Here is a 23,370-nt window from a genome sequence, read left to right on the forward strand (position 1 = left end):
TAATACCTGGTGGGGAAAGTCGATGTTGAAGGCTTTAATGGCAGAGAGGGTCGAAGGGAGCTGTTGAAAGCGTTTACTACATTCAGGGGAACCTTTAGGGCCTACAGATATCCGCAGGGAGACGCCAAAGGACTCCTGAATCACGTGGTGCACACGCGTCAAAGGCCCAAGATGAAATAAAAGTACGGGCTCCCTCGTCCTGCCTTTTAAAATCTGGCGTCGTAAAACTGGGAAGCTGCCTTAAGGATATCATTGTCCATCTCTTTCACGTCTGCTTTCCCCGCTGTTACTGTGACCGCTGTATTCTCCTCAGTGACATTAATCGTTTTTGCCCCCTCAGCCGGCTTCCGCCCGTGTCCAAGATGGCGGTTGAGCGGCCTTCCCAGCCTTTCCGAGGCTAGGCGGTGGCTGACTTATGAGCTGGTGGCGGGTGTAACGGTTAGCAAATGCCGGCGCTGCAGCCCGGGAGCCACTCATGGACTGGAAAGAAGTTCTTCGCCGGCGGGTAGCGACGTCTGAAGACGGTCCAAACAGTGAGTTTGGGAGGGGCCGCCCGCAGGGATAGCCCGGCCCTAACCTAGAGGTGGGGGCAGAATGGGTAGAGCAGAAGTGGAAGTCGCGCTTTCCGCGTCTGTAAAACCTCGCCAGACAAAGCAGGCCGCGTGGAATGTGGTTCCGGATCCAGAGAGGTTTGACCCACAGGTCTGGAAAAGGATTTGCGGGAGTGAGAAAGCTCACAGTTTTAACCTAAGACTTGTGAGGAATGAGAACCCAGGATCCAGAGCCAGGGTTCTCATTCCTCACAATTCTTGGATCCTGCCACAACCTAGAATCCATTGATACTGCCGCCTTTTTACTATCACTTTTCACTTGCCTTCTTATTTATTTTAGATTGCATAATCCATTTTTCCTTGTCCTTTACCCTCTCCTTCACACTTGCTTGTTAACCAACCTGGTTAAAACTCTCTCTCCTGTTTCACACCTTCACCAGGGTACCTGAAGGTGGCTGGAGAAAAATGAACCATGGCGCATTATCTCACTTTTAATTCGTGTCCCCTGACCTCAAGTAGTGGTTCAGTCATTCATTTACACTTCTTCCGCATTTCCCTAGACATTCACTCTTCCACACTAATCTCCCAAACCTCCAGCCTTACAGCATAGCCTACCCACTCCTTATCTTTAGCTGGTAGACTTGTATGTATAGATATTTGAGAAAGTAGAAGCAATCAAAGAAGAACCTCACCTGTTCCATTTACCATCTCTATCAGTCCCTTTCGCCAATAGTTAAAAATAGGGAACTGTCCATGCTATATATGAGACAGTCCCTCTACTCCAACACTAGACTGTGTCCCCTTTCTTTTATTCACTGCTTCACACTGGCCTTATCCTCTCTCTGATGCATCATCAAATTTTCCTTCTCTACTGGATCATTTCCATCAGCTCTAACAAACACGCTGTAATATCCCCCATCTTTAAAAAAATCATGTGATCTCATATGCCCCTCCAGATTTAGCTACATTTCTCAGCACTCTTTATAGGACAACATCTTGAAAAAGTTATCTGTATTTGTGCTTTCTCGTTCCCATCACTCTTAAAACCAACTCCACTGCATGTCTGTTAGGTGCCAAGTACTGTTCCAGGCTGCAGCAGTAAACATAACACACAACAACCCTTGTCCTTGTAGAACTTACACTTATGTGTTGGAAGAGATGATAAGTAAATCATATAGGTGTATACAACTTCTTTTTAAGGCTGTTTCCTTAATTGCTGTGCTATATCCTCATGTGTGTTAGATCCCATTTTTGCCTGTTTAAAGATATGTCCCCTCTCTCCTGCTTCATCAGTTTTTCCTTCCCAGTCATTTCCGTCAGCATATGCACATGGTGGTATTTCTCCCATCTTAAAGAGACTCTCGTCTTCCACTTCTAGCTGTGCCTCATTTCTCTGTTCCCCTTATAGCTCTCCTCTTACACATACTTTCTTTTCTTGGTTTCTCGGAGACATACTCTTAGTTTTCCTCCTGCCTCACCAGTCATCCCTTCTCAGTCTTTGCTTTTTCTTTCTCTTCTCCCCAACAACTTAACATTGAAGTGACATGGGTTTGGGACTTAGAAGTTAAACTACAAAAGTTGCAATGATAGAGAAAGACAGATTAACAAAAAAGAATAGCCAGAAAATAGAATCAATAGAGTGTGATCTCACAAAAGGCGAGAAAAGGTCAGAATCATCAACAGTATCAAATTTAACAGAGAAACCAAGGACAGGTGTGTCCATTACTAAGCAAGAGGGTGAGGGAGTAGTGTAAAGGGGGCCAAATATATAGGGGCGGAAGGTGTTTGACTTTACGTGGTGGGCACACAATGTAATAATATGCAGATCATGTAGCACAGAAATGTACACTTGAAACCTATATGATCTTACCAATGTCACCCCAATTAAGTTGATTTAATAATTAATTAAAATAAAATAAAATAAACAATTAGATCACTGGTTGCCCTGGCAAGAACAGTTTCTGTAGAGTGAGTGGCAAGAGTAGAAGCAGAACTTCATAAAGAGGGGATGAGAGGTAAGAAAGCAGAGGTGGCCAACATAGAATTTTATTTGAAGACGTGAATGAGAAAGGAAGGAGTTATGTGTGGCAGTAGATTGAAAGGAAGGAGTTTTGGGGGCGATGGGAGAGACCACCGTGTATTTGTAAGTTAAAGAAAAGCTAGTAGAGATGAAATTGAAGATACTGAAAGGAGGAGGGTTAGAGAAGGAAGAATAAGTGATGGAACAACTTGCAAGAAAATTACAAAGGCTGAGATTAAGTGCTCGGGTAAAATGAGAGGTTAGCCTTGGGTGACAGATACCTCTTTTCCTGAAACTGGCAGAAGAAAGTAAGGTACAGATTTGATACATTCCTGCCCTCCACTTCTTTTAGGTGTTTATGGATATCCATGCCCAGTAGACTTCATTTTTGATGAACTAGAAGAGATTATCATCTACTGAGGGTGAACCCAGAGGAGGTTTGAGGAATGTAGTGACAGTTTGGAGCAGTCACCAAGAAGAATAAGCCAGAGAACGTCAAGGGCAAATAAAATATGTACTGGTGCTTTGAAAAGCTGACTTATTAATTATTAACCATGAAAAATTTGTGGAACCAAAATTTTGCAGTTTTCTCCAATGGTATTATGCCATGTAAAAAATTAGATTATAAGTTTGGTCCAAGGGTAAAAATTGTTACGTGGCAGATGGGGCAGAAATGCAAGTATCAAAGGAGATTAGGGGAAGATCTGACTACAGGCATGTTGAGAAGGAAATGAGAACAGGAAGAGGAAAATAAACTTGAGAAAATAGATGATAGAATTGAAGATCTCAGTGAGGCTGAAGTGCAGGTATTATGGCAGTGAGGTTTTGAGTAATGAGAAGGAGAGAAAGTTTAAGAGTATACAGTAGTCCCTCTCCATATTTCAGTTCACTTATTGCAGCCTCACTGTATCACGGAATTTTAAAAAACATGTTTAATTATTTATTGCGGATTTTTCACTATCGCAGGATTTTGCGGTACTGTATACGTATGTTGTTAAAGTTACATAGGTTTAAGAGTGTAGAATATGTTTAAGAACAGAAGTAGTGTTTATAAAAGTGTGGAAAAGGTTAATAAGGGAGTGAGAAAGGTTAATAAGGGACTAGGAATGTGTGAGAAGGGTTTATAAAGCCTTAAAAAATATATATATAAATACTAAAATAAATGTAAGGTTCCTACTTCATGGATTTTCACCTATCGCAGGGGAGTCTAGAACGTAATACCTGCAATAAGTGAGGGAATACTGTATTAGACTTTAAGATTTTAGAAGAGGAGCAGATAAGATCTGTGGTCTTGTCATGGAACTGAATGACACAGTAGAGGTGAAAGCCTTCAGAATTAAGGGGTCACAGTCACCCACATAAATGTCTATTCTTCCTTGATCATCACAAGACTTTGAGGTGAAAAACGCTGTGCACCAGTCATCGTGGTCCACAGTTAAGTGTGGAGGAATGGGCTAAATGACACAGCTGCATGCTAGCATCGAGTGGGTTGGAGTGTAATAGTATCCAGAAATGTGAGCTTCAGATGAAGGGTTTTGCATTAGGTAGAGGAACAGTGATTATGAGGCTGAAACTCCGTGAGGTCAAGGGCTGTGCCTGTTTTCTCAACACTGTAGCACCAGTGTCTAGTACAGTGTTCAGTGCATAGTAGGTGCTCAGTAAATAGATATAACTAAATGAATTAGGAACATGCCAGAGAGCTATAAGAGAGGCGGTGACCTGAGAAAGAGAAAAGTACAGTGATTAAAAAAAGAAAAAGTGGGTCCTGGCCACTAGCTCAGTTGGTTAGAACATCTTCCTGATAAACCAAGGTTGCAGGTTCAATCCCTGGTCAGGGCACATACAAGAAATCAACTAATGAGTGCATCAATAAGTGGAACAACAAATTGATGCTTCTTTCTTTCTCTTTCTATTTCTCTCTTCTCCTCCTTCCTCCTTCCTCCCTCCCTCTCTTTCTTTCTCTTCCTCTCTCTAAAAATCAATGAAAAAAAAAGTGAGGGGAGCAGCTGAGAGTGTTTGAATATATAGGGGAGGCTGTTTCAGTGGATGGTAGTGATTCTTGATAGTTCAAGAAAGCTAATATAACTGTTTAGTGTCTAAGCACAACTGTAAAAGCTTTTTTAGGCTATTAGACTACAGTAGGCAGATGACCTGAGGAAAGTAGTATTTGATTTATATAAAAGTCCTTTTCCCAGGTGCAATGATTAAGAAGTACAAATTGGTAGGTATAGAATAAACAGGGGGATGTTAAAAATAGTACAGGAAATGGAGAAGCCAAAGAACTTATAGGCATGGCCCATGGGCATGAACTAAGAGGGGAGATTGTCAGAGGGAATGAGGGTACTGGGTGGAGGGGGGCAAAAAATTGGGACAACTATAATAGTATAATCAATAAAATATATTTAAAAATAAATAAATAAAAGTGTTTTTCCCCCTTAATCTATTTTATTACCAGAAAAGAAAAGTGAACAAGAATTAAAAGATGAAGAAATGGATTTATTTACCAAATACTACTCAGAATGGAAAGGAGGTAGAAAAAACATAAATGAATTCTATAACACCATACCTCGGTTTTATTATAGGGTAAGTGGTATATAAGCACATGTCTTGAAGAGTTTATAAATAAAATGCAGTTTTTTATATGGGATAAGAATTTTTATAAATAAATTGAAGTTTATGTCTTATAAAAACCCTGCCAACATAACCCAATAGAATAACCACTACTAATAATAAAAATTAGGAAGAAAAGCCTGTAACTCAAAAAGAGGGGGATGTTAGCTTTGTACTGTTATACCAATTTATATGAAAACTCAGGATTCTATCAACTGCAAAATAATAAGATCAACTAGAATGAAAGAAATATATAAATATAAGATATAACCTTCACAGAGCAGGGCTGGGATTTAAACCCCTGTCGATCTTCATATAGTCCTAGTTTAATTCTATATTAGTCAAAGGTCACAGTGGAAACAGTGCTCTAAGAATATAAAATGAAACTTGGGCTAGACTGTTAGCTTTTTCTGGGCAGGGTCTGTTATTTTGGTCACTGATCTCTGTGGATCTCTTATTAAATGAATTTTTTAAGGAATGATGACTCAAAGTTAAGCAAAATTGAGACACAAAAAGTAATTTGAGGCAGCAGAATACATAGTAATTTTAAGAGCCTAAATACATTTTACCTAATCCAATAGTCTAGAATTTAAGTGTAGAAATTAACTCAATAATGTATTTTTAGCTGCCAGCTGAAGATGAAGTCTTACTACAGAAATTAAGAGAGGAATCCAGAGCCGTCTTTCTGCAAAGGAAAAGCAGAGAGCTATTAGATAATGAAGAATTACAGGTAAGAATGGAATAAAAACTTGCTTTGGATGTTAGCCATTTCTTGCTTGTACTACCAATATTTAGTCATACAGGCTCTCAGGATGCCTTAATGAAGAGGTGCCTGCGCAATGGGTGAAAGCTCCAGCTCTGGAGAGATGGTTCCCACCAGAAACAGCTGCAGAGCTTGAGTGGGCCCATCTCCCAAGGATAGTTTTATTTTTCTAAGTCCCTAGGTGATTCTAATGGGAGGCCAAAGTTGAGAACCACTACTGTAGGGTCAGACTGCAGAGGTTCAAATCCCAGGCCTGCTCTATGATCTCTGGCAATGGACTTTACATTTCTGTGCTTCAATTCTCATCTGTAAAGTAGGCATAATAATATCTATTTATAATATAAATATATAGAGATACAGATTAAAGAGACACTATGTCTATTTTTATGATGTTTTTAATTGAAAGGATAATCGAGGATGAGATTCATCTTAGTATTAACTCTGCTATCAGACTATCATTTTTATGTAAATGACTTATTTAACTACATTTTAAAATTTTCTTCTATTAATTATAACATCTCCATTGCTGCATTTCTTCTAAGAACTTATGGTTTTTGCTGGACAAGCACCAGACACCACCTATGATTGGAGAGGAAGCAATGATTAATTATGAAAATTTTTTGAGGGTTGGTGAAAAAGCTGGACCAAAGTGCAAGTAAGAATAATACATTTAATAAAGGAATATGTTACATTAAGCATTTTAATATTTTATTTATTTATTTTTAGAGAGAGGGGAAGGGAGGGAGAAAGAGAGGGTGAGAAATATCAATGTGAGAGAGAAATATCGATTGGTTGCCTCTCGTATGCACCCCTGACTGGGGGCCAAACCCGCAGTCCAGGTATGTGCCCTGAGAATCGAACCTGCAGCCTTTTGCTTTGCGGGATAATGGACAACCAACTGAGCCACACCAGTTAGGGCTACATTAAGCATTTTTAAATGCCTCAAGTAAATGTTAATGAAAATATAATTCAGTGGTATGACAATTTGAGTCAATTTTGAGTTATTAATGAAGTTTAATAAAATTTCTTAGTAAAGAAAATTATATTGGTATGAAATTATTAAAAGAAGTATGATTTATAACTCGATAGGCCTTCATTCTTAAGACAGTAGAGTGCAAAGATGTATGACAATATTTTTGAACTATAGTTCTCACTGATTTTTTTTACCACTTAGATTTTTAATTGTTTGAATTTATGCTGTCGTTTGCTAATTCATATAGAAGTCATTTTTCTGTTATGTTGGCAGGTGATTTTAATCTTTATTTCCTTTCTTTAGGCAATTTTTTACAGCAAAAGTCTTTGCTAAACTCCTTCATACAGATTCTTATGGAAGAATTTCCATCATGCAGTTCTTTAATTACGTCATGAGAAAAGGTGATTTTATTTTCACTGTGTTCCTCCTATCTGGGAATCAAGTAGGTTTTTGGTCCTTGCTTTTATAGTATCCCTTTCATTTGGAACAACTCTCTTAGTAAGTTGAAATAGCAGAGTTTCATGTCTTGACCAAGACATTTTTTCCTATTATGATTTTCTCCAAGAACTTATTAGAGCTAAGATTTTCTACCATAAATTTGAGTTCATCATTATAGAAAAGAAAACAAAAAGCTCACATATCCTAAAGATACTAGCTAAGTAGATATATGAAAAGCTGAAGCAAGAGTTTTAATGTATGGTGATTTGAAATAATTTTAATTCACTGGTCATTTTATTTCACCAATATATTATGGGTTGAATTGCCTGATACTTTTAAACTCACAACTATAGCATCAAATTCATAGAGTTTTTACCAACTAGGAGTTGTGATGATTCCTATAGGTTCCATAATGACCTGTGAAGTCCTGTGTGTACCATCTTTAACAAATATTTGGTGGCAGTAATTAACCTCAGGAGAATAAAAGCTCATTGGGAACATAACATTACACTCAGTGTCCCTTTTGGTGAAACACCAATTTTAGTAAGTAAAGAACAATTACCCTCAAGGACATTAACTTTATTGTCACTTCAGGCATGGAAGAATTATTGGTATTTGCCATTAATTCCATGAAATGTTTGTTTGATTTCATACAATTTTGGGGTTAACAAATAAGTAATATGTGTGGGAATAAAGATGTCATAGAGTTATTAGCTTGTCCCTATAATCTAGCTCTTTATCTCCTTTTGTCCATATATATGCTAAAGGGATAGCTCTTTATACATTTTATTTTCTTGTTTGTTGTCAGTTTGGCTTCATCAAACAAGAATAGGGCTCAGTTTATATGATGTTGCAGGACAAGGATACCTTCGGGAATCTGTAAGTATAATTTACTTTAATAACTACTATAGACGTCAAATATTAAGAGTAGTTATCACCGGGTGTTGGGATTGCACATGATTCTTTTTTGTTTGTTTGTTTCTGTTTTTGTTTTTACAAATAATGTGTTACTAAAAACCTTTTTAAATGTATATTGAACACCAAAATTCTGTTAAAATCTTTTTACAGAGAAAATAAGAAGAATATAGTGTTTTAATAGGATTAAAAGCATTGAAGAAACAGCGAAAAACTTCTGGTTATTTATGACTGTTATTAGTGCATGACTGTTTTAAAATGTAAGAGCCAGGAATTTTTCCTCTTTTCAGAAATATGTAAGAGAAAAAAATGTGACTTTTCCCACCTATAGGTTTGGGTTATAACATCAGGCCATTTATTTTCCATTAGGTATTAATGTAGTTAGGACCAACTTATCAACAAAGAATTATAGTCTCACAAAACAGAATGGCTATGCTTCTTATAAGTGTAGGTGTCTAAATTATATAGACATGCGTCTTTTCAGCTCAGGCTTTTTCCCCTAAATATAGAATGTTTTTTATGGTTGTCAGGAAAAAGAGAAGGGAGTTAAGAATAAATATGAACCAGGTTAATTAATCACTTCAATAAATAGTCAAATATAAGATTTAAAAACAAATTCCCTGTTACGCTTGTTTCCTGTTATAATTTGTTGCAATCTGTTTTACCCACATTTCTGTAGATAGAATGTTAGATCATACTGAATATTTACATTTTAAAACCTTTCTAGGGCCCTGGCTGGTGTGGCTCAGTTGGTTGGAGCATTGTCCTGTACAGTAAAGGATTGCAGGTTTTATTTCATCAGGGCAAATATGACAAAACTCAGAAGTCTAAGAAACAATAAATTCAGCTTAATTTTAAAAAATCTGTACACTTGGTGAGGATATAAATAAGTAAATAAAACCTGTAGACTATAATAAAGCTAACAGAAAACAAACAGAATACCTGAAACTCAGTCACAGACAAATGGTCAATTAATTATCTTAATGTATAAAAAGCTCCTAGACATCAGAAGAAAATGACTGCTAACCCAATGCAAAACCGGGCAAAGCAGTGTATTTTGCAGAAAGCAAAATAAAAATGCTTCTTAATTGTAAGAAAAAATCTTAACTTCACATAAGATAAATGTCAAATAGATCTACAGTAAACTGACACTTTTCACCTATCAGAATGACAAAGATCAAAAAGTCTGATAATGCTTTAAATGAAGGAATATAAAATAGGCCATGGTTTTCCAACTTTTTTACTTCATAGTACCCTTATTGTCTCAGTAGTATTTTTAAATTATATTTTATTGATTATGCTCTTACAGTTGTCCTAATTTTTCCCCGTTTGCCCTCCTCCACCCAGCACTCCCTACTCCCTCAGGCAATCCCCACACCATTGTTCATTTCCATGGGTCATGAGTATAAGTTCTTTGGCTACTCCATTTCCTATACTGTACTTTACATCCCCATGGCTATTTTGTGACTGCCTGTTTGTACTTCTTAATCCCCTCACCTCTTCACCCATTCTACTACACCCCTCTTCCTTCTGGCAACCATCAAAATGCTCTTTGAACCCATGATTCTGTCTCTGTTCTTCTTGTTTAGTTTTTTTTTTAGATTCCGTTGTTGATAGATAAGTATTTTTGCCATTTTATTTTTCATAGTTTTGGTCTTTTTTTTTCTTATTTAAGTGCCTTTAACATTTCATATACTAATGGTTTGGTGATGGTGAACTCCTTTAGTTTTTTTCTTGTCTGGGAAGCTCTTTTTCTGCCCTTCAATTCTAAATGATACCTTTGCCTGGATAGAGCAATCTTGACTGTAGGTCCCTGCTTTCATGACTTTGAAGCTTTTCTTGCCAATCCCTTCTAGCCTACAAAGTTTCTTTTGAGAAATCTGCTGATAGTCTTATGGGAACTCCCCTGTAGGTAACTAATTGCTTTTCTCTTGCTGCTTTCAAGATTCTTTATCAGTAACCTTTGGCATTTCAATTATGATGTGTCTTGGTATGTTACTCTTTGGGTCTAACTTGTTTGGGAATCTCTGTGCTTCCTGGACTGGTATGTCTATTTTCTTCACCAAGTTAGGAAGTTTTCATTCATTATTTCTTCAAATTATGTGTTCAATTGCTTGCTCTTCCTCTTTTCCTTCTGGCATCCCTATGATTCGGATGCTGGTATGTTTAAACTAGTGTCCCAGAGGTTCCTAATCCTCTCCTGTTTTTCAATTCTTGTTTCTTCTTTCTGTTTTGGGTGAATGTTTATGTCTTCATTTTGTTCCAAATCATTGATTTGAATCCCAGCCTCCTGTTGGTTCCCTGTATATTTTTCTTTATTTCAGTTTGTATAACCTTTACTTCTTTCTTTATTTTGTGGCTGTACTCAATTTCTGTGAGCATCCTTATCACCAGTGCTTTGAGCTCTGCATCTGATAGGTTGGCTATCTCCTTTTCATTTAGTTCTTTTTTGGGGGTTTTGTTCTGTTCTTTCATTTGGGCCATATTTCTTTGCCTTCTCAGTTTGTCAGCCTCCCTGTGTTTGTTTCTATGTATTAGATAGAACTGCTTTGACTCCATGTCTTGGTAGTGTGGCCTAATGTAGTAGGTGTCCTGTAGGGTCCAGTGGCACAGCCTCCCCTGTCACCCATGCTTGGAGTGTACTCTTTGTGAGGGCTGAGTACACCCTCCTCTTGTAGTTGAGCTTTGGTTGCTGTTGGCAGACCAATGGGAAGGCTTTACCGAGGCCAGTCAGCTGCAAGGATTGGCCATGACCACTTATCACCAACCTTTGCCCTCCGTGGAGGATCAGCTGTGCAGGGACAGGGTGGTGGTGCTGCGATGTGGTCTGTAGCTGTCCACTGGGTGTGCAGGCTCTGGGGTTTCCTGGTCTGGATGGATGTGGTTTCTTTAATTCCGTGGTTGTCAGACTTCCATTCAACTCAGTTTCTGATGGTTCTGAGTGATGGTTGTTCTATATTTTAGCTGTAATTTTGATGTGGTTGTGTGAAGAGGTGAGCCATGGCTGTCTACGCCACCATGTTGATGGGAATTTCAGTAGTTTTTGCATAGTGTCTCTAGGCCAAAAGAAATACCTATGTTCCATTTACTAACCAGTGAGTTCTAAACAATTAAATGAAAGTATTCATTAAATTTATTCTATTAGCCATTTGAAAAAATAATACACAAGTTAAAATATATATTTTTACTTCATCCTTATATAACAATTACTAATGGAATGTGTGTGCCTAGGGGGCAAGTACAGCTACTCATCCTGGGAATTAGATTGCACTATCATCCTCAATTCCTTTCACACAGTTTTCATGTGGCACTTGCTTTATTATAGCAACCACCAAGAACATAACTTTGCTAAGATTGATGTCATCAAAGGGAATATATATTTTAAACCAATGTTGAAAATGTGAACTACCTTGAGCCATAGCTCATGCAGTGTCTGACAGATATTGTCATGTTTCCCTCAAAAATTTAAAATATCTTCCTGCACCCTTGTGTCGCACACCTGGGGCACAATTAGGAAACTGTTAATATAGCCTTCACATTGCTGGTGGGAATGTAAAATGGATGTGGCCTTTTTGTGGGATTGGGCAGTTTGCCACTATCAAATTATAAAAGTGCATCTATTTTGACCTAGCAATTCCACTTACAGAAACTATATCCTATTATTCTTCCACATTCATGAATGAAAATTTTGCTTAGCCACTATAGTATTGTTTTTAGTGTTTCGAAAGATTAGAAACAACCTAAAGGTCCATTAATAAAAGACTAGATTATGGTATATCTGAAATAATACATAGCTATTTTTTTTTAAATAGAAGCTCTTTGAGAGCCATTGTGGAATGACTGCAAAGTATAGTGTTAAGTGATAAAAGCAAGATACAGAAGAATGTGCACGTGTGCTACTATATCCTGTATAATAGAGGAAAGGAAATACACATAGGTATGTATAGGCTTGTATGTGCACCAGAAGCTGATAATGTAGATTATCTCTGGGGAAAGCAAACAGGTAAAAGAGACTTTTCCATGAAATTTTTTCATTTCTTAATTTTAAATTGGGAACTATACAGAATGCATCACCTATTCAGACATATGTTAATATTTAAATAAAAAGTAAATTAGTAGATGTGAAAGACAAATACCATATGATCTCACCTGTAAGAGGAACCTAATGAACAGAATAAACTAACAAAACAAGCCAAATAGAACCAGAGGCACAGAAACAAGGAACAGGTTGACAGAGGCCAGAGATGGGGGAGTAGGGGCGGATAATGGTGGAAAGAAGGGGAAGGGACTAGGCAAGGAAGATGTATGAGTGACCCACAGACATGGACAACAGGATGGGGAATGACTGTGGGAGCGGGGGTGGGCTGAGCAGAGAAGGGCAAAGGGTGGAAAATTGGGAAAACTGAAATATAATAAAATATTTAATAAAAAAACAAAAAAGTAAATGCGTAGAAACAAATTTAATATAAAAGTTTCACCACTAAGCTAGTTATAAATTTATTACATCATTAATATTAATGTTGAATAATTTTTAGGACTGAAATTATATTCCAGTATCTAATGAAGAAACAAAATCAGACACTTAACACTTAAAAGTTTAATTTTGTTTTCTTCTTTCAGGATTTAGAAAACTACATATTGGAACTTATCCCTACTTTGCCACAATTAGATGGACTGGAAAAATCTTTTTATTCCTTTTATGTTTGTACAGCTGTTAGGAAATTCTTCTTCTTTTTAGACCCTCTAAGAACAGGTAAAAGAAAATCTTATCTTAGATATTATAAAGATAGTATTACTTTTAAATCTCAATAACTAGAGAAAAGTCTTGAAATGTCGTTTTTTATTTTCCAAACATGTCATTGCCATTAACATATAGAGATCTTTTATGATTTACTTGTACCAGCTGTAACCAGCTATGTGACAGTGGGCATGTCTCCAAACCTCTTCCAGTTCCTTCATCTCTAAAATGAGGTATGAACTGGGTAATCTGTGGCTCTTTCCAGAGCTGAGAAGCCAGTTATTCTGATATGATTTGCTATCCTGATTTGTAATATAGTGGAGAATTATGCTTTTTGATGAAATACATGAATTGGGAGATAATAGAACTGTTCATCCATGATGTATTTCTTTCTCAAGTTAACTATCCTATATGATCAGATTAATAAATTTGCCTCATTAACAGTAAATTTTATCAACTGTTCTAACCTACTGAGACTTAAATACATATAACCGGGGCAGAGGAAGGGATAGACAGAAGGCCTAAATCAAAGTCCTTGAGTATCCTGTCCTTGAATGTCTAGCTATGAGTCTCTCACAGTATGTGGCAGCTGACAGTCTTTTTTTGAACACTTCCATTATAGGCACATACACATCTTTTCCCTTCACACTTTACAAAACAATAGTAGCTAACAGTTTTGACTGTTTATGTACCAGGTACTGTGCTAAGCATTATACATTGATTCTTTCATTTCCTTCCCATAACTCCACAAGGAAGGTATTACTTTTATCCACATTTTATGTGTAAGAAGTGGCATTTAAATTCAATCTATCTACTTTTAAGCATGCCTCTCTATTGCTTCTTCCAGAACCTGCCAAAGAAAAATGGAGATAGTCTCCTTGTTTGATTGCTAGCTGTATCATTTTCATCTCCACAAAATACTCAACACAACTTCTTGGAGAATCTAATATCAGTATAATTTGGGAAAGAATTTACTGATTGAATTTATGTAGTTGAGGGGTATATAGGTAGCCATATGAGGTAGAAACTTTATTAAATATTCCCTTCACATTTCCCTTTTCATAACAATATATAATAAAGACGTTGGAGCCCTGGCTAGTGTGGCTCAGTGGATTGAGTGCTGGCCTGCTAACCAAAGGGTAGCTGATTTCGATTCCCAGTCAGGACACATGTCTGGGTTGTCAGCCAGGTCCCCAGTTAGGGGTGTGTGAGAGGCAACCACACATTGATGTCTCTCTCCCTCTTTCTCCATCCCTTACCCTCTCTAAAAATAAATAAAATCTTAAAAAAAATAAAAAAAGACATTGGAGCATAAGAGCTAAGAAGCTTTAAACTATCAATTGTGTGATTGTTCTTGTAAAGTACCTTTATAAAATTGGTTGCTCTTGTTTTAAAATGCAATTAATTGTAATTTTTTATATTCTTTAAAGGGAAGATAAAAATTCAAGATATTTTAGCATGCAGCTTCCTAGATGATTTATTGGAGGTAAATGTTTTTAAACTGCACATAAATTATATCACTTGACAGTTGCTATCTTCTAATTGTCTCTGTGTTCATTAGTTAAGGGATGAGGAACTGTCCAAGGAGAGTCAAGAAACAAATTGGTTTTCTGCTCCTTCTGCCCTGAGGGTGTATGGTATGTCCCTGTAATAATGCTAAAATTTGAATTATCCATTCCTTCGTTAATTGGTGTTCAAAGACATTTTTATACATAGGCTAATTTACCTTAACATCAAAGCATTCTAATTACCTTAAGAGCTAGTATTCTAGAGTACTAAAATACTAAAATTTAGTTGTTTTTAAATATCAGTGTTTTAAATTTTTGTAACTTAAATTATTACAGTTTCTCTTTAATAGAATAAACAAAATGAAATTTGACCCTTTTTGATTCAGAAGTTTGATTATGAACATCAACTATGGTCTTGCATTGTGATAAACTACTGCTCTTAGGGTCCAGAGAGGGAGGCATTCTAGGGCCTGGTTTGCACTTTTCCTAAATTTCATTAGTCTGTTACATTATTCTTTTGGGTGGTCTTGACTCATTTGGGCATTCTTGACCTCCGCTTTCAAGTGCCAGCATATTGGTGCTTTTTATTGACCTCTGCCACCACCTATTTTAGAATCCGAGGAAGTTCTAAAAGGTTGCATACTGAAAACAAATAATGATGTAAGGAAAACAGCCCAAAGACCATGGCCTTCATGATGGGTTTTCTGTGACTGGTTCTGGCTTAACAATTGTTTTAATAAGAGATTGCAGGGATAGATGATGTTAGGGTCTACGCTTCCTGTAACATAATTTGAAAATCAAAATGTTAACCAATAAAAATGACTTTTGTGTTTATTCTTTAGTATTAAATTAGAATTTTATTTGGTCATAAGTGTCTTTTTATCATCTTTCTTCTCAAGGCCAGTATTTGAATCTTGATAAGGATCACAATGGCATGCTCAGTAAAGAAGAACTCTCCCGCTATGGAACAGCAACCATGACCAACGTCTTCTTAGACCGTGTTTTCCAGGAGTGTCTCACTTATGATGGAGAAATGGTAGTAGTTTTAAATCTGACAAGCTTTAAAGATTTAGGGTCCCACAATTTTCAAAAGCCTTTTTCTTGATGTGATACAGCATTTTTAAATATCAGTGTGTAATGGCATCTTTAAAATGTATGAAATTATCAAATTATTTGAGATTCAGAGCCTTTAATCTTAAGGTAAATTTCTTTACAACATGACTTGCCTTATGGATTCAGGGCAAATAGAAAATCCTACTATTTTATTCATTTCATTGTCAGTGTAACTATTGTAAAAGACTGTGAATGAGGTAAAACAAAAATCTGAAAAACTGGCAAATCACATTGACTATTTTCATATAGATGGATTGTCCATTAAATTCCAAGGTCAGTATAGTACCACATATGCCTTTTTTTTTTTTAATCCTCACTCGAGGGTATGTTTATTGATTTCAGACAGAAGGGAATGGGGAGAGAGAGATACAGCAATGTGAGCAAGAAACATCAATCAGTTGCCTCCCACATCCCAACTGGGATCAAACCTGCAACATAGGTATGTGCCCTGACCGGGAATCAAACCCGCAACCTTTTGGTATACGGGATGACGCTCCAACTAACTGAACCACCCGGCCAGAGCCACATATGCTATGGTTTAAATCTAAGTCAGGTTGTATTGCTCTCCATAAGTGGCTATATGAGTAGCTAAAGATTGATTAACATGTACCTGTTGCGAAATACTTGAGAAAATTCTAATAGTATTTTAAAATTACAATTCTTGCTATTAAAAGTATGTGTTAAGGATGTGATAAATTTTCCAAACCAAGAATGCTTAAGAAATGGTCATTATGTCAGAAGAGAATCAGGGTTCTGGGTGTTATCACTTAGCTTTAATAGCAGTTTTCTAAGCAACACCATTGTTAGCCAGCTGCAAAGGAAAGGGGGAAAAAGGCACAGAAGCTATTTGGTGATTCCCACAGTTGACAGTGAGGAGCTTTATTAATGATTTCTGGTGAATAAAGAAAATCAGAAGCTACAACTATGGCTGGAGTTAGACTATGACTAGCTCTGTATACTACAATTTATGCAAAAAGGAATTCTTAATCTTAGCCTAAAAAAGTCTTTTTTAAGAATATAAATTTCTAAGTGAGATTCTCCAAAGTATGTACTTCTTTTCACTATATAGAAACAGTACTCTGTGACTAGATTTAAAACTTTTTTTTTTTTTTTTTTTTTTTTAACATTTTTTTTAATGTTTTTTATTGATTATATTGTTACAACAGTTCCAATTTTCTCCCCCTTGTTCCCCTCCCCCAACCACCCCCCTCCCCCAGCAATCCCCCCCAAGTCCATACCCCTGGTTCGTAAAAATTAACTATCCCCCCCCTCTCAAATATTAGGACCCTTTGTAATCTTGTAAAGGACAGTGGGCGAAGGTCTCAAGCTCCTCTAGCTGCTTCAAGCTGGACATGGTCGTCGTCCTACCTACCCTTGGGTCCAGAAAACCCTAATAAGAGTGGGGGTGTGGAGGGGAGGGTGGCCTTCCCACATGGGGAAGGATCGTGCAGACTCCAGGTCAGTTGGCTGTCTCCGGTCAACGGCGTGCTTGGTTTAACAGGCTGGTGTCCTTGTTGTGTTCTGAGGGCAACAGATTTGGCGAAAAGGGTTAAAAGACATCATTCAATCTATAACTACTAGATGACAAAAGGCAGGGATTAATTTTTCAATGTTCCATATTAGGGAAAAAAAAAAAAGTTTCTTTGTAAGAAGGTGTGCTAGGCACATCTCGCCTGTCCAAAACCCTTTTGCCCATTATACTTAGTTTAGATTTAAAACTTTTAAACAATATATCAAAACAGCTATTTAAATATTCTCTTCTTTTCATTCCAGATCATTTTTCCAAAAATGACCACACTGAAATGACGACATAAATTTAGTGGCAATGTACAGAAGCTTAGTCACTGTCCGTTCCATTCTAAAAGCATAATGAAAGAAAATTATGGTTTAATACAGAAAATCTCTCATTAGAAATTAACTGTATCCCCAAAACTGTCCTGTTCAGATTACCTGCTACATAGAATTCCTAGAAAACATTAAGTATACAAATGGATTTGTCATTTAATATTTTTAAAAATTGCCACCTTTAATTGCAAAATAGCTTCAAATTATTATACTCACTTGAAAAGCTAATCCAAATATGGCCTCTAAAGAACATATTCTTTTCTACAGGACTATAAGACCTACCTGGATTTTGTTCTTGCATTAGAAAACCGAAAAGAACCTGCAGCTCTGCAATATATTTTCAAATTGCTTGATATTGAGAACAAGGGATATCTGAATGTCTTTTCCCTTAATTACTTCTTTAGGGTAAGTCCCATTTGTATGAGTCATTGTTCCTTAACGTATGTTATACCATTGATTTAATTTACCTACTCAGTGACAATTTTATCTAACTTGATGTCTAAATTTAACAAAGATTTACATAACAGATTTTAGAAGGATATCAAGTCTGTTTTTAGTTTTCTTTTTTTCTTTTTAAAAAAATGAAAATGGGCTAAATCAATGCTGATTTAATTAGATGTAGAATACTTAAAAAGTGTTAAATATGTCAGGAGCTATATTAGCCAGTGGAGATACAAACATGCATGGAAAATTCTGTGCTCTTAGTGATCAAAAAGTAGTGTGTAAAGTCCTACAGAAGCCTTAATTAAACAGGAGTTTTGTAGACTTTGGTAGTTGTAGATTCTTTTAATTGCTGTGCTATAAAAAATAAAAGCAGTTTAAAAACTGGCTAGAATTGTGTGCTCCATTTCAGTGTGAAACAGATTTGCTGAAGTACTGATTTTTTGCCTTAGTTGCTTTCATAGAATAACATGATGAGCTCTGAAGTGGGATTTGATCGTATCCTATAAGCATCCAGATGCAGCAGGTGTAAAAGAAGGAATGTCTGGCCTTTTAAGACAGATCATTCTTCAATTTGAGTGGTAATCTTCCTACTTGATGGAGTATTTTTGTACAGTAGTTTTCTACTCCATCACATTTTTATAGCTAGTTTTTAGAAGACCATGTGATTTACATACAGTTAAGATCAACAGTAGAAGAAAAAAATTTGTTAACAAAAATAACATTTTCACATCTTTGGCACAAATCATTTTCCCCAGAGAAATTTTCTTTTCCATTTAAAACTTTTTTGGTGCTTTTAAAATAACTTCATCTAGTTTCTGAGTTTCATAGAATTTTTTCCATAACTTTCATAGTATTTTTTTCATAACTTCATGTTAAATTCCCTAAAAGACTTTCCATTATGACCTTCTAAGTAGTGATGACTACAAATATTAGGGTGGATTACAATCTCAATATTAGATGCATTCTTTTAAAAATGGGTTTAAATCAATATCTAATCTGGAAAGATAATACAAACCCATCATAGGGATGCCCTCACTTTAGGCAGACGTATTAAATGAAAGTTCAGTTTTAGGGAAACAATGTAAATATATCTTTTGGTAATTAAACACTTAATTCTTTTTCATAAAAGATTTCTTTATAGTATCTTCTACTTTTAGAATGTTAAATTGTATTAAATACATTGAAAGTATTCATTATATTTATACTTGGTGGTGTGGGCTAAGGAAGAGTTACTGAGCCCTGCACATCTGGCTGTGCATAGAGCCTTTGTACATCAATATCCCAGTGATAAACCTGGGCCTGGATGGTGCACTCTGGATCGTACCATCCAGGTCTGCTACTCTAGTAGTAAAAGTATACTCAGATACTCATCTACTTCAGTTTTCCTGTGCACACTCTGATATCAGTGGTACCACAAAGAGAGTAGGCATTTGGAACATATTTATTTGACTTATTTACCAAGAATTTTTTTTTTAATTTATCTTTATTTTTTAATCTCCACCCAAGAATATGTTTATTGATTTGAGAGAGAGAGAAACGTCGATCAGTTGCCTCCTGTACACACCCCAACCAGAGATCGAACCCATAACCTCTTGATGTACAGGATGACACTCCCAACCAGCTGAACCACCCAGCAAGAGCACCAAGAATTTTAAGCTTCATATTTTCCAGTGAATGACTATCACCCAAAATGTTTATTTGTCAAACTGGATCACAGTACAATTGACCCTTTAACATCACATTTTTGAACTGTGTATGTCCACTTATATGCAGATTTTTTCAATAAATATATTTTAAAAATTTTTGGAGGTTTTCTCACTACTGTGAGGCAGTCATATCAATTATACCTAGGCTACCATAAAGCAATCATATTGCTATAATTCATTATACATGAGTCATCATACCTGAAATATGAATTTTTTCACATTTTTTCATTTTGATCTTTAAGTAATATGTATAACATCTACGTGTTTTGTGTCATATAAGACAATACTGATGTAGGTACTGACAGATGATTCATCTTATAAACAGATGGCGAACTTATGGTACAGATAAATATAATACAGTATTGTAGACATATTTTCTCCTCTGTGATTTTCATAACATTTTTCTTTTCTCTAGCTTAAACAATACAGCATACATTTAATACATATAACTACAAAACATGTTAATCCTTTGTTTATTATTAAGGCTTCTGGTCAACAGTAGGTTTTCAGTAGTTTTTTGTTTTAATTTTTAAAGGGAGGGGAAGGGAGGGAGAAAGAGAAGGAGAGAAACATCACTGTGTGGTTGCCTCTCACACTCCCCCAACTGGGGACCTGGCCCACAACCATGTGCCCTGACTGGGAATCGAGCCGGTTATCCTTTGGTTCTCAGGCCAGCACTCAGTCCATTGAGCCACACCAGCCAGGGCCATTAATTAAGTTTTTAGGGAGCCAAAAGATATTCTCAAATTTTCGACTGCATGGGGGTCGGTGCTCCTAACCCCTGCAGTGTTCAAAGGTCAACAGTACTTAAGTATTTTTTGTAAAGTTTATAGAAGAGAAGAGTTCAAGGAAAATTTACCTCCATTATTTTTTTCTGTCTAGTCTAGTAGATGGTAAAGTGTAGGGTAGAAGGGGAAGTGGTGGATTGGGTGTCTTAAAAGAATGGTGAAGGAAATGAACAGCATTCCTGGGTAATGGGAAAAGGCTGCGTTAAAGACTCATCTAAGGTTGAACATTCCTATGTAGTAGCAATAACCTAGTCTCGTATACTTCCTTTCTGAAGCTCTCTAGATAGGGTGTGTATCTAGAAGAGTTGATGCTTACACTGATCCAGTGTTTAGGTTTTGCTGAGTAGCTGTGGATAAGCAAGGACAAGGATGCTGAGAATATTGGCAAGAGCAGCTGAAACGATGGGGCTTGTGGTCTGACAGGAAGGTGGAACTAGAAAGAGGCCATGGGAAAGGAAGGGGGGGTTGCCGTGTATTTTATTTTTATTTACAGATTTATTTCTGCTAAATACAGGCTATACAGGAACTAATGAAAATCCATGGACAAGATCCTGTTTCATTTCAAGATGTCAAGGTTATTTTTTCCTTTAATTTACATAACACCAGATAACCATTTGTTAAAAAAAATTTTATATGAAAACTTAAACTAAATCAAATATTTGCTCTTATTTGTTCCATTGATATTTAAGTCACTAGAAACTAAGACCACGCTTTGACTAATGATTTTGTAGTTTGATTTTAGCATTTTCACCCTTGTGTTCTCATTGAAATTATTCATTTTGACTGAAAATTAAGAGAATCAATATCTTGCAGCCTTTGACAAGCTATTCCACTATAAATTGAATTTTTAACATGGAAACTATTTAGGTCTGGGTACATTTTTAGTCTGCTACTTCGAAGAGTTTGTTTGCTTTGGTATTATTTAAGGAGATATCAATCCTACAATATGAGAACTATCACTATTTGAAACACATGCTGCTACTTAGCACTTCAGTATTCTTTCTTTCCCCAGCCATGAAAAACAATGAGTATTCAGCATCAATTCAGGCTCAAGTTGAGTAATGTAATAGAATAACTCATTGAATTTTAACCAAGTATAAGAAAAAGGGCTATTTTGGTTTAATATAATTGAGACCAATTTTAAACTATGCAACAGGCAAGTTAAGAACTAGTTCATTTTAAATGACCACCAACCTAGAAAAGGAAGTTTCACAAACATGTAAAAGTTCATACATTTCATTTACCTGAATTGTTCAAATCTTTGAAAATGTAATTTGCCTCCTTTAATGATATTAAATACTGAGTAATTTTACTACAAAAGATTAGAAAACATGTGCCAATTCCTTATAAATATTCATATAGTACATTTTGATAAAGAAGAGGTTCTTCCATCTCTTCCAGTAAGTTTTAGCACAATTTATAGTGTCATTCTGGATGACTGATTCTTTAATAGCAATCTCCTACCTCCATCCTAGGTGCAGAGTAAAAAAGGTTGACATCAATATTGGAAATAAAGCTTTGTCATAATCTTGGCTCTGAAGTAATTAAGTTTTTACTTTGAGCTGAGTTTGCATTTAAATTAAATCAAGGCTTTGCTTTACCGCCAACAAAAGAGAAGTAGTTAACATGTATTCAGAGAACACTGCATTAGACAGTTTAGCTATTAATTAGCTATGTAGCTTGTGTTAGCTTAATCTCTGAGCCTGTTTCTTCCTTTCTGAGGCACAGTTATCACATATCTAACGAATCTTCCAAAACAATTCTCTGATTGTACATAGAGAAAGGAAACTGCCTATCTGTTGAATGGGAAAGAAAAAAACTGGAACAAAAATTTTACATAAGCTTAAGTGCTGAATTTTAGGTCATTGTGTGATAGAAATTAAGTGAATCATATATCAGTTTTCATTTTTTTTTTCTCTCTCTTGCAGGATGAAATCTTTGACATGGTAAAACCGAAGGATCCTTTGAAAATCTCTCTTCAGGATTTAATCAACAGTAATCAAGGAGACACAGTCACCACCATTCTAATAGATCTGAATGGCTTCTGGACTTATGAGAACAGGGAAGCCCTTGTTGCAAATGACAATGAAAATTCTGCAGACCTTGATGATACATGATCCCTCAGAGACTAGACTGTATTCTTAAGATAAGTTGAATGCTGTATGTAAAATCTTTGAAGCAGAATCCTTAGAAATGGTCTAAATAAAACACTTCACATGCCTATAGAACAAGAGCAAATGTTATCATTGGAATTAATAGTTTGGAAGCAGTAAAGTCCGGTTCCACTTAGCCTCAAATATGGCAAGTGTGATGTGGTGAAGGTAGAAGTCCACTTTGAATCTGTGTAACCTTTAGGAATAAAGGAAGTTTTCTGACATTAGTCATTAAGAATTTGAATATCTGAAGGATAATTTAAATTATAATATGGTAATTTAGTAGTATTCTACTAAAGTATTATGTCTATCAAAGATTACAGACTTCTCCATTCATTCCATTTCTGGGTTAGAAGTGCTTAGATATAATTTTTAAAAGTAAGTTAATATTTTACTTTAATTAAAATCATTGGTATAAAAAATTTGTCTAGCTTTATTAACCAGTACCAGGGTTAACTCCATTTTGTTAAGGAGTGTCATTAGAGAATTTAATTCACTGTAAAGGTTCTCAATTACACTATATTTAGTTTTTATGAGATGAAAGAAGAGGACAGCATATCATGAACCATGATCCAGAGGGAACAGTAATTATTAAAAGGGTTGAAAGAAAAACTGAAGGAGGCTTAAAAATAAGACAAAACCATTTAATGTATTTATGGGAAATGTTATAGTTTGCATAAATAAAAATATAAAAATTTAAGGCACAGTGTCTAACCATATAAACATTATAAACTGGCCACTATTGGACAAGAAAGTAAAATTCAAGAAACATAACCTTCATGAAGTCAATATCTTCTACTATAAT

General features: G+C 36.0%; 1 protein-coding gene across 4 annotated transcripts; it reads left to right on the forward strand.

Annotated features, from left to right (window-relative positions):
- Position 1: 1 nt before the first annotated feature.
- PPP2R3C (protein phosphatase 2 regulatory subunit B''gamma) lies at positions 2-22,787 on the forward strand. 4 transcript variants are annotated; one of them, XM_090270135.1, is made up of 14 exons: positions 2-182; positions 341-533; positions 5,027-5,154; positions 5,807-5,911; positions 6,487-6,599; positions 7,221-7,318; positions 8,164-8,234; positions 12,891-13,023; positions 14,439-14,494; positions 14,570-14,645; positions 15,416-15,552; positions 17,742-17,879; positions 20,927-20,986; positions 22,341-22,787. In XM_090270135.1, exons 2-14 carry the CDS (start codon positions 476-478, stop codon positions 22,527-22,529), a joined length of 1,362 nt encoding a protein of 453 aa, XP_090126261.1. In that variant the 5' UTR covers positions 2-182; positions 341-475; the 3' UTR covers positions 22,530-22,787. The 4 variants fall into 4 exon arrangements, with proteins under 4 accessions (XP_090126261.1, XP_090126260.1, XP_090126263.1 ...); XM_090270134.1 differs by having other exon boundaries at positions 2-533; XM_090270136.1 differs by lacking the exons at positions 2-182; positions 341-533 and adding an exon at positions 640-702.
- The last annotated feature ends 583 nt before the right edge of the window (positions 22,788-23,370 follow it).

Source organism: Furipterus horrens, unplaced genomic scaffold, assembly GCF_987537825.1.
Source record: "Furipterus horrens unplaced genomic scaffold, mFurHor1.1.pri manual_scaffold_3, whole genome shotgun sequence".
NCBI lineage: Eukaryota > Metazoa > Chordata > Mammalia > Chiroptera > Furipteridae > Furipterus > Furipterus horrens.